At 41.0% G+C, this 11,344-nt stretch overlaps 1 protein-coding gene across 1 annotated transcript; it reads left to right on the forward strand.

Moving 5' to 3' along the window:
• The first annotated feature begins 973 nt into the window (after nucleotides 1-973).
• LOC139180567 (tripartite motif-containing protein 64-like) lies at nucleotides 974-9,914 on the forward strand. The gene is made up of 6 exons (XM_070782414.1): nucleotides 974-1,384; nucleotides 1,880-1,975; nucleotides 2,874-3,117; nucleotides 4,001-4,023; nucleotides 5,358-5,493; nucleotides 9,427-9,914. The coding sequence occupies exons 1-6, from the start codon at nucleotides 974-976 to the stop codon at nucleotides 9,912-9,914; spliced, it is 1,398 nt and encodes a 465-aa protein (XP_070638515.1).
• The last annotated feature ends 1,430 nt before the right edge of the window (nucleotides 9,915-11,344 follow it).

An 11,344-nucleotide genomic window follows, 5' to 3' on the forward strand; every position in this document is an offset into this window, starting at 1 on the left:
TCATGCTGACTATTGTTTCCTGATTATTGTGATACCTGAACATTCACCAGTTCAAAATATGACATGCTATGATGATATGAACCGACTCCGGGAAAACTTGCTTTCCTGAGTTAGAAGTGACATTTTTTTTTTCTTCTATTTGTCTTGAAAGGAGCAGTTTTGTTATTTAAGCTGGAAGCAAGCTCTGAACTCTTTAGGACATCAGATTAAAGCCAACATTGATTGTATGAAGTTTAAGTTCTTTGTAAACAAATTTCTTTATCTTTAGAAAAGCACTTCTGTCACTTTGATGATGGAAGGAACTGAGGCCATGAGGAGAAAAAGGAAGGGTGTGCTAGTGTAGCTTCCAGTCAGGGAGTCGTGGAGGTCGAGAGAGAGACAGACTGAGGTTCTGTGTGTACTTCTGTCAGAGTCAGCTAATAAAAGTAACTCTGAAGTCATCCCAACACTTACCCTCCATTCTAATCTTTAAGGACTTCCAGGGAGTTCTGTGGTAAAGAGTCCACCCGCCAATGCAGAAGACGCAGGAAACATGGGTTCAGCCGCTGAGTTGGGAAGAGCCCTTGGAGAAGGGAAAGGCAACCCTTTCCAGGATTCTCGCCTGGGAAATCCCAAGGGCAGAGGAGTCTGGTGGGCTATGGTCCATGGTGTAGCAACGAGTCAGACAGGAGGGAGCACACTCACACTAATCTTTAAGCTTCTCCATGTATTAATAATTTTAGTATGATTGGAATCCTGGTTTATTTGGAACAAAAAAGTTGCTAAGAACTCTTACTGTATTTCATCTTTTGTATAATAGTAAATCCAAGGTGTATGCAGTCACCATTTCTAGGTTTGTTCTGGGGAGGTAAGCAAATAGGGAAATTAGAGTTCAAGACAGGACTTTGTCCAAAGGATTTATTTTTCCCGATGAGGGCAGAAGAAAGACTTTTTCTCTTACCCTCTCTTATTTCTTTCTTTAATTTTCAGAAACATGGATTCAGACACACTGCAGGTCTTCCAGAGGGAACTCACCTGCTCCATCTGCATGAACTGCTTCCTGGACCCTGTCACCATAGACTGTGGGCACAGCTTCTGCCGTCCCTGTCTGAGCCTTTGCTGGGAAGAAGGCCAGACACCAAGGAGGTGCCCGGAGTGCAGGGGAATATCAGAGAGGCCCGATTTCAAAACCAACATTGCCCTCAAGAGGCTGGCTTCCCTTGCCAGACAGGCCAGAGCTGACCACGACCACAGCTCTGAGGAGCAGATCTGTGTGACACACCAGGAAGCCAAAGGCCTCTTCTGTGAGGTTGACCAGACCCTGCTCTGTGGGCCCTGCTCTGAACGCCCCGAGCACGCAGCTCACAGCCACAGTCCAATACACAGGGCTGCTGAGGAATCCCGGGTAGGTGATGCCTCTCGAGCAGTTTGGGATCCAGAGGCTCCTAAGTCAGAGAGGAAGATGAGGATGCTATGATGGTGCTGGGGATGGAGATAGTGGAGGTGGGATTTCTGAATGTGGATCCTCACATATAATGTGTCCTCTCAGTGTTGTTGCCCAATTGTCCACACGTGTGGAAATGCAGCATCCCGGGGCGAGTGGCACCAGGGACACAGGCTTCTGATGGGAGCTTGAGGCTTTCTTACTCAGGCTATTAGAGTCTGAGTCTAAGTATCATGGGACATGGATTCCATTATCTGTAAAGTCCCCCCAATTCTCTAGTATACAGTTCTATTCCTTGATATTCAAATATTGGCATCAAATTAATGTGGAAAATTCTGACAACAGCCTCCTAAGTCAAGTTTTCTGTGTAACTAATAAATGCCTTTCCTCTTGAATAAGGGGATTAAATTTACAGTGTCATCTTCTGTGTCACTAAATCCTGTGGGTATTTTGCAGGAGAAACTCCTGAAGAGAATGAGCTCTTTATGGAAAATGAGAGAAGAAATCCAAATCTGTCTGAATCAGGAAGCTAACACAACTCAGTCCTTTGAGGTAAGAATAAAAATGTTCCTATTTATTTGTATAAATATTGATATAATTTTACCTTAGATTTTTTTTTAGGTTCCTGTGAAAGGCTACTGGTCTCTTCCCTGGAGGAGTGGTTTCAAATGACTGATCAGTAATTGGAATGAGAACAGGCTAATATATGCTAGTTCAAAGAATGCTAGTATATTCGAAGATCAAGGCATGAAATGTATTCCAAGGCCACATTTTAAAGATTGGAATAAGCCTTTTCAGACATGGGGTATAAGACGCATTGCACTAACTGTGACTGTGAAGGAGAAGAGAGGAAGAGAGTCATACCTAGAGGAAAACTGATGGCTCAGGGGTAAAGAAGCTGCCTGCAGTGTGGGCGCCACAACAGACCTGGATTACATCCCTGGGTTGGGAAGATGCCCTGGAGGAGGAAATAGCATCCCACCCCAGTATTCCTGCCTGGAGAATCCCATGGACAGAGGAGCCTGGTGAACTATAGTCCACAAGGTCACAAAGAGTTGTGCACGACTGAAGAGGGTCAGCATGCAGGAAAAAAGAAAATACATATATTCAAAATGAGGTTTACTTCATGAAAGAATATTTAGAAGAATCAGAGAAAGGAACAAGAAAAAAACAAGACTCAGGTCGGAGAGGAAATAACTGATGGAGTAAGAACCCGGAAGAATCTTCCTTGGGAGACAGCCTGGGGTGCCTCAGATGACTTGATTTAAACAGGGAAAGAGATTAGGAATTCAGAGAAAGCATGGGCAATAGGGACCTGAAAATGTTCAAGACTCTTTGAATGCATGTGGCAGTTTGTCAGGAACTTCCTTGATGACACTAAGGAAATAATATTTGGAGTTTTCTTTTGAATGTGAACATACGTAATGCTTTGGATCCACTATCTCTGCAGGACTATGTGGCCTTAAGGAAGGTGATGATCAAGCTTGAATATCAGAGGATGCTTCTGTTGCTCCGGGAGGAGGAGCAACTGCATCTGGAAGCCCTGGAGCGAGAAGCCAAAGAGATTTGTGAAGAACTCAAGGAGAGTGTGTTCAGAATGTCTCAGTACAGAGAAAGTCTGAAAGAAATGTACAAAGAGCTGACTGAGATGTGCCACAAGCCAGACATGGAGCTGCTCCAGGTGAGAAAGGAGGGTCCATCCTCAGAGAGAGAAACACTCTTCTAGACGAGTGCTGTAACACTGAAATATTACCTATTCAGACAGATACAATCACAGACAGACACAATCAGCAAGATTCTGTGACCAGGGGAAAGTTAATTTTCTTGGAGCAAATCTCAGGATCAGATCAGATCAGATCAGTCGCTCAGTCATGTCCGATTCTTTTCGACCCCATGAATCACAGCACGCCAAGCCTCCCTGTCCATCACCACCTCCCAGAGTTCACTGAGACTCGATGAGTCCATCGAGTCAGTGATGCCATCTCATCCTCTGTTGTCCCCTTCTCCTCCTGTCCCCAATCCTTCCCAGCATCAGAATCTTTTCCAATAAGTCAACTCTTCAGATGAGGTGGCCAAAGTACTGGAGTTTCAACTTTAGCATCATTCCTTCCAAAGAAATCCCAGGGCCGATCTTGTTCAGAATGGACTCGTTGGATCTCCTTGCACTCTCTGTTATCCACTCTTCCTGAAGACACTGAGGTTCTTACTGTCATACAGACAAGATATTTAGAACTGGTATCAATTTTAATGCAACCAATGGTTCTTTTTATGCAATTGTCTGCTTTACCTTAATTGTTACCATAAATGGTGAGATCGCTTCCTGAAGACAGCAGTGGGCAGTGAGTGACACTGGAAACCTAGATGTTGCTGCAGCATTGTGCAGACCCTTCCTGCCCCCTTTCCTTCCTTAATGAGACCTGAGGAAGCCCATCATGTCTTAGGTTAGGGTCTGTTATGAAGATTGCTTCTGAGTGTTACTTAGATTTAGAAAACCATGTCTTATTATGAAACAAGAATAGGAAAAGGAGATGGAAACAGAACTCTAATGATTAACATGATTTTTTTTTTCCTTTGCAGGGCTTGGAAAATGTGCTGAAAATGTGAGTATACACTAATGATTTTTGATTTCTGAAACATTTTTGTCTTTTTGATGACGTGGACCCACAGTTCTTGCTTGGGACCTGGGGATTGATTTCAGGTCCTCCCCCATATCTAAATCCCAGGACAGGATCTTTTATACATAATACCATGTTATTCACAGATAACTAATCCACATGCTCCTGTACACTTTGTCATCTCTAGACAACTTTACAACATATACAGTATAAAGTAAATGCTACATAAGTCATTCCCTGGTATGTGGCATTTTCAATTTTTACATTTTTGGAAGTTTCTGGAATGTTTTGTGAATTTTTTCCACTCAGAACAAAAGCAAAGGGGAAGGAAGTTTACACTGGGAATTTGGGATTGACTGGTATGCACTGTATATGAAATATAGTTAGAATAGTAGCTCTGATCCTATTATAAAATAAAGGAATAAATAAGCAAATACATAGCCCAGAATGTACAGATTGAATGCATGTGTGAATCCACAAGTACAGAACCCTAGCATATGGATTACCAACATTGTCTTTTTGGCCATTTTCTATTTTATTTCAAAAGAATTTCAAGGGTTTCTGACCCTTGATCTCAGTCGTTTCCTTGTCATTTGACTGAAATCAAATATATCTGAAAACCTGCTGACATTCTGGGCTTTGTTCCACCTACTCAACCCATTCTCTCCAGCTTGACCATAATAAAACTTAGTGAGGGATTTTTCTAAGACATAACAGAGGAAGCACCTATCCTAGTGAATTGAAGGGTGAAAAAGGCATGAAAGAGGCATATTCCCTACCATGACAAGAGACTGTGATTTTATTAATACTGAGTAGCAGTGACTCAGCCTGTTCCATCACAGCAAGCGCCCTGCATCACACGGAGCACCTTTCTGCTGCCCGCTTCTAAGTGAGACGTTCAGGACAAGGACAGCCAGGTTGGACCTGAGTCACTTTGCTGGACAGACAAGAGTAAACATTTCTGGTCAGTGAGCACTTCTGTTTAGACACAGAATGCGTCCTTGATGACTGCTTTGTGAGTGAAGTCTCACAGGCTTAGCCTGAATTTTTTGCTCTCTGTAAAATACCCAGGATCTTTGAATCGATGGAATTGAGGAAGGGAATGAAGTTTAGTGAGTGCAAATTTGGAATATTGTCTGAGAAAAATGGGGAAAATTAAATTTGATGAAATTTCTATTTAGTAAAATATATGGCAACATTTTTATATTCTCAAATGAGTAGAATATATTATATATGCAAATCACCAAAAGTAGGAGAATCCTAAGAACATATGGGATCCTGTGGTAAAGTCTGCTGTTTTGCCATGCTCGTGTGATTAGCCATTGGTCTTGACATGGAATCGATGTCCTTTGTACAGGACTCATCTGGCACAGATACAGAAGCCTCAGCCTGTGAACCCAGAGCTCCCTTCCTGGCCTGTCTCTGGATTTCTACACATGCTGAACAACTTCAGAGGTAAGAGTCAGCCTTTTGGTGATCAGGACTACATTTCATTAGAGCTTCTTGGGAACAACCCTTCTTTCATTTTCATTTTATTTCTTTTTTTTTTTTCTTTTTTGGTTATGAAGGTGGTGCATAAATCCTTGAAGTTGCTAACATCTTTTCTACCTCTTTCAGTTCAGTTCAGTCTCTCAGTCTTGTCTGACTCTTTGTGATCTCATGGACTGCAGCACGCCAGGCTTCCCCGTCCATCACCAACTCCTGGAGTTTACTCAAACTCATGTCCACTGAACCAGTGATGCCACCCAACCATCTCATCCTCTGTCGTTCCCTTCTCCTCCCACCTTCAGTATTTCCTAGCATCAGGGACTTTTAAAATGAGTGAGTTCATCACATCAGGTGCCAAAGTATTGGAGTTTCAGCCTTAGCATCAGTCCTTCCAGTGAATATTTAGGACCAATTTCCTCTAGGATGGACTGGCTGGATCTCCTTGATTTCAAAGGGACTCTCAACAGTCTTCTCCAACACCATAGTTCAAAAACATCAATACTTCCATGCTCACCTTTCTTTATAGTCCAAGTCTCACATCCATACATGACTACTGGAAAAACCATAGCTTTGACTAGATGGATCTTTGTAAGCAAAGTAATGTCTCTGCTTTTTAATATGCTGTTTAGTTTGGTCATAAATTTTCTTCCAAGGAGCAAGCATCTTTTAATTCCATGGCTGCAGTCACCACTGGCAGTGACTTTGGACCACTCCCCCCCCCCAATAGTCTATCACTTTTTTGTTGTTTCCCCATCTATTTCCCATGAAGTGATGGGACCAGATGCCATGATCTTAGTTTTCTGAACATTGATTTTAACCCAACTTTTTCACCCTCTTCCTTCACTTTCATCAAGAGGCTCTTTAGTTCTTCTTCAATTTCTGCCATAAGGGTGGTATCATCTGCATATCTGAGATTATTTATATTTCTCCCAACTGTCATTATTCCAGCTTGGGCTTCATCCAGTCAAGCATTTCTCATGACGTACTCTGAATTTAAGTTAGATAAGCAGGGTGATAATATACAGCCTTGACTTATGCCTTTCTTGATTTGGAAACAGTCTGTTGTTCCATGTCCAGGTCTAACTGTTGCTTCTTGACCTGTATGCAGATTTCTCAGGAGACAGGTGGTCTTGTATTCCCATCTCTTTAGAATTTTCCACAGCTTGATGTGATCCACACATTCAAAGGCTTTGTGTATTCAATGAAGCAGAAATAGATGTTTTTCTGGAACTCTCTCTTTTTTTTCTTATGATCCAGCAGATGTTGGTAATTTGATCTCTGGTTCCTCTGGCTTTTCAAAATGCAGCTTGAACATCTGGAAGTTCAGGGTTCAAGTACTGTTGAAGCCTGGGTTGGAGAATTTTGAGCATTACTTTACTCGCATTTGAGATGAGTGCAGTTGTGCAATAGTTTGAGCATTCTTTGGCATTGCCTTTCTAAGGGATTGGAATGAAAACTGACCTTTTCCAGTCCTGTGGCTACTGCTGAGTTTTCCAAATTTGTTGATATATAGAGTAAAGCACTTTCACAGCATCATCTTTTAGGATCAAATAGCTCAACTGAAGTCCATCACCTCCACTAGCTTTGTTCATAGTGATGCTTCCTAAGGCCCGCTTGACTTTGCATTCCATGATGTCAGGCTCTAGGTGAGTGATCACACCATCGTGGTTATTTGGGTCATGAACATCTTTTTTGTATAGTTCTCTTGTGTATTCTTGCCTCCTCTTCTTATTATCTTCTGCTTCTGTTAGGTCCATACCATTTCTGTCCTTTATTGTGCCCATTTTTGCCTGAAATATTCTGTTGGTATCTCTAATTTTCTTGAAGAGATCTCTAGTCTTTCCCATTCTATTGTTTTCCTCTATTTCTTTGCATTGATTGCTGAGGAAGGTTTTCTTATCTCTCCTTGCTATTCTTTGGAACTCTACATTCAAATGGGCATATTTTTCCTTTTCTCCTTTTCCTTTATGTACTCTTCTTTTCACCATTATTTATAAAGCCTCCTCAGACAACAATATACCTTTTTGCTTTTCTTTTTCTTGGGGATGGTCTTGATCACTGCCTCCTGTACAGTGTCATGAACCTCTGTCCATAGTTCTTCAGGCATTCTCTATATCAGATCTAATCCCCTGAATCTATTTCTCACTTCCACTGCATAGTCACAAGGGATTTGATTTAGGTCATACCTGAATGGTCTCATGGTTTTCCCTACTTTCTTCAATTTAAGTCTGAATTTGGCAATAAGGATTTCATGGTCTGCACCACACTCACCTCTCGGTCTTGATTTTACTGACTGTGTAAAGCTTCTCCATTATTGGCTGCAAAGAATATAATCAATCTGATTTTGATATTGACCATCTGGTGATCTATGTATAGAATCTTCTCACATGTTGTTAGAAGAGGGTGTTTGCTATGACCAGTGCGTTCTCTTGGCAAAACTCTGTTAGCCTTTGCCCTGCTTCATTCTGTACTCCAAGGCCAAATTTGCCTGTTACTCCAGGTATTCGTTGATTTCCTATTTTTTTATTCCAGTCCCCTATAATGAAAACGACATCTTTTTTGGGTGTTAGTTCTAGAAGGTCTTGTAAGTCTTCCTAGAACTGTTCAACTTCATTTTCTGCATCATTACTGGTTGAGGCATAGAGTTGGATTACTGTGATATTGAATGGCTTGCCTTGGAAATGAACAGATGATTCTGTGGATTCTGAGACTGCATCCAAATACTGCATTTCAGACTCTTTTGTTGCCTCTATAGTCACATTATAAACACCAAGTCTGATGTTTGCCACCTGTAATTTCCTGAAAATGCAAAACCAGATACACACACACACACACACACACACACACACACATATATATATATATATATATATATATATATATATGACATAGGATGAGCAAAGGGAGAACAACCAGGTTGTTACTGTGATTATAGAGACAGAATATTTGGTTCTGTGAGTGACCATCAATATGTTGTTTACTCAGTTTATTTCACTCTTGAGCTTAAATCCATCACTGCTGCTTTTAATTTACTGTATGGGCTTTCCTGGTGGCTCAGATGATAAAGAGTCTGCCTGCGATGCAGGAGACCCAGGTTGGAGCCTTGGGTTGGGAAGGTCCCTGGAGAAGGGAATGGAAATCCACTCCAGTATTCTTGCCTGGACAATTCCATGGAAAGATGAGCCTGGTGGGCTACACACAGTCCACATGGTCGCAAAGAGTAAAACAGGACTGAAGGACTAACTCTTTCAGTTTCACTTCATTACAGCTACATTTATTACACATTGTACAAAGAAGATTTATCATTTCTAAAATTAGGAATAAATGACAGAAAAATTGAAATGGGCTTTGGTAGAAGAATTATAATGCTCTCAATCTTACAACAACTTTAAGGCAAAGGATGCATGAACACTGTCAGTTAAAATATCTTTTTTGAAGCTTCCAAATTATTCACAGATGGATTTCTATCAATTCTTTTGACCTTTGAAAATGTAATAGGTACAGATAATACCCCCATAAGTGTCCATGTGATAACAAAGTGCCATCTGCAGTTTCCATAGTATTAAGTACAAAGGACACAAGAAAAGTTTTCTAATATAAGAATCAATGCTTTTAGGTGAATCCTAAAGTAAACTTTGAAGAGATTGACCTAAGTCAGACTTCACCCAGTTCATGATATATGTCTTTTTTTAATTTTCTCTTTGATTTGATGTACTTCTGTATGCCACAGAGATAGTAATAACTTTTATTCTTCAGAGAAGAGTCACTCTAACTCCCTTTGCTGTCTTTGTTTTGATTTCCTTGGAGAAGGAAAATTAAAAAGCTTATTGTCTAGAAAGCCTCTGCCTCTCAGAGACATGGAAATTCAACTGGCTAACACAGTTTTTACTCTTTCTACAGTGGATAATGTTCTGAGTCTGACAAGGATCGTTCACCATGCGATCCTCGATGATGGAAGTGCGCTGTTTGAGGATGATCACCCCATCGTGTCCAGACAGCCCCAGGGCAGGTCGTGTGTTGTGTCCTGGGGAGCTTGGGGCTTCACCTCCGGGAGGCATTACTGGGAGCTGGACGTGGCCCAGTCTTCCAGCTGGGTTCTGGGGGTCTGTAAAAGCATCTTCACAAGTGATACCAGTATCAGTATTGGTGCTGAAGAAGCATTTTTTCTGCGTTCTACAAAGGTGAACAGTCAGTATATTCTGTCCACCACCTCCCCACCCTTAGTGCAGTTTGTGAAAAGGCCTCTGGGTAAGATTGGCGTGTTTTTGGATTATGACAATGGAACTGTGAGCTTCTATGATGTTTGCAGAAGTTCCCTCATATATAGTTTCCTTCCTTATGCCTTCTCCTCCCCTATGATACCTTTCTTTTGCCTTAAATCTCCATGAATTGTCCATTTTTTGGACCATTACTGGGGCTTCTTTTCTGGGGATATTGCTGCCCTTCACTTCATGGGAGGCCGCAGGATACCTGACTGTGTCCATCAGCACATTGTTATTTAATGTAACATATTGAGTGTATGTTTATAAAATGGCATAAACGTGTTGTATGCATAAATCTGTTCATTAAATTTTAATAAACATTTATTATGGAGTATTTCATAGAATATAGTCAATGGCTTTTCTTTTTAAAATAAGGATTATTTTAAACTACATTTATATACCATAAAGATCACTACTTTTAAACTACATAATCAATGGTTTTTAGAACTATACAAAATTATAAAACCAGGACTGTCTCATTGTGGGACATGTGCGTGACCTCCAAAAGGAACCAATGCCCAGTACCATTTACTCACTCTCAGCATATACCATCTCATCACACTCTTCAGCAAACTTTTCTCAAGTTAGTAAATATTTTTACTACTTGAGGGAAATTCCTGTGACAGTTCAGATAGTTCTCATCTTATTTCATATTATTGTTACATTCCCACTCTCCGTGCAGTACTCAGAACAGAACATGTAGAACTGTTAGGTCAGCCAGTGAAGAAACACATGAATTAAATAATTCATATAGACAAAAGCCCCAGAAAATCATGATGGTGTGATCACTCACGGAGAGCCAGATATCCTGGAATGTGAAGTCCAGTGGGCCTTCAGAATTATCACTACGAACAAAGCTAGTGGAGGTGATGGAATTCCAGTTGAGCTATTTCAAATCCTAAAAGATGATGCTGTGAAAGTGCTGTACTCAATATGTCATCAAATTTGGAAAACTCCTGCCACAGGACAGGAAAAGGTCAGCTTTCATTCCAACCCCAAAGAAAGGCAATGCCAAACAATGCTCAAACTACTGCACAATTGCACTTATTTCACACACTGGTAAACTAATGATCATAGATCTCCAAGCCGGGCTTCAGCAATACGTGAACTGTGAAATTCCAGATTTTCAAGCTGGTATTAGAAAAGGCAGAGGAACCAGAGATCAAATTGCCAACATCTGCTGGATCATCAGAAAAGCAACAGAGTTTCACAAAAACATGTATTTCTGCTTTGCTGACTATGCCAAAGACTTTGACTGTGTGGAACACAATAAACTGTGGAAAATTCTGAAAGAGATGGGAATATCAAACCATCTGACCTGTCTCTTGAGAAACCTGTATGCAGGTCAGGAAGCAACAGTTAGAACTGGGCATTGAACAACAGACTGGTTCCAAATAGGAAAAGGAGTACACCAAGGCTATATATTGTGACCTTGCTTATGTATCTTCTCTGCAGAGTACATCATGAGAAACGCTGGGCTGCAGGAAGCACAAGCTGGAATCAAGATTGCCGGGAGAAAAGTCAATAAACTCAGATATGCAGGTGATACCACCCTT

Source organism: Bos indicus, chromosome 29 (genome assembly GCF_029378745.1).
Source record: "Bos indicus isolate NIAB-ARS_2022 breed Sahiwal x Tharparkar chromosome 29, NIAB-ARS_B.indTharparkar_mat_pri_1.0, whole genome shotgun sequence".
Lineage (NCBI taxonomy): Eukaryota > Metazoa > Chordata > Mammalia > Artiodactyla > Bovidae > Bos > Bos indicus.

What these genes read in the sequence shown, in the direction of transcription:
- LOC139180567 (XM_070782414.1), top strand. Translation starts at nt 974, where the DNA reads ATGGATTCAGACACACTGCAGGTCTTCCAGAGGGAACTCACCTGCTCC. An exon ending in ACACAACTCAGTCCTTTGAG is followed by an intron (nt 1,976 to 2,873) that starts GTAAGAATAAAA and finishes CTATCTCTGCAG; the next exon opens with GACTATGTGGCCTTAAGGAA. An exon ending in TTGGAAAATGTGCTGAAAAT is followed by an intron (nt 4,024 to 5,357) that starts GTGAGTATACAC and finishes TCGTGTGATTAG; the next exon opens with CCATTGGTCTTGACATGGAA.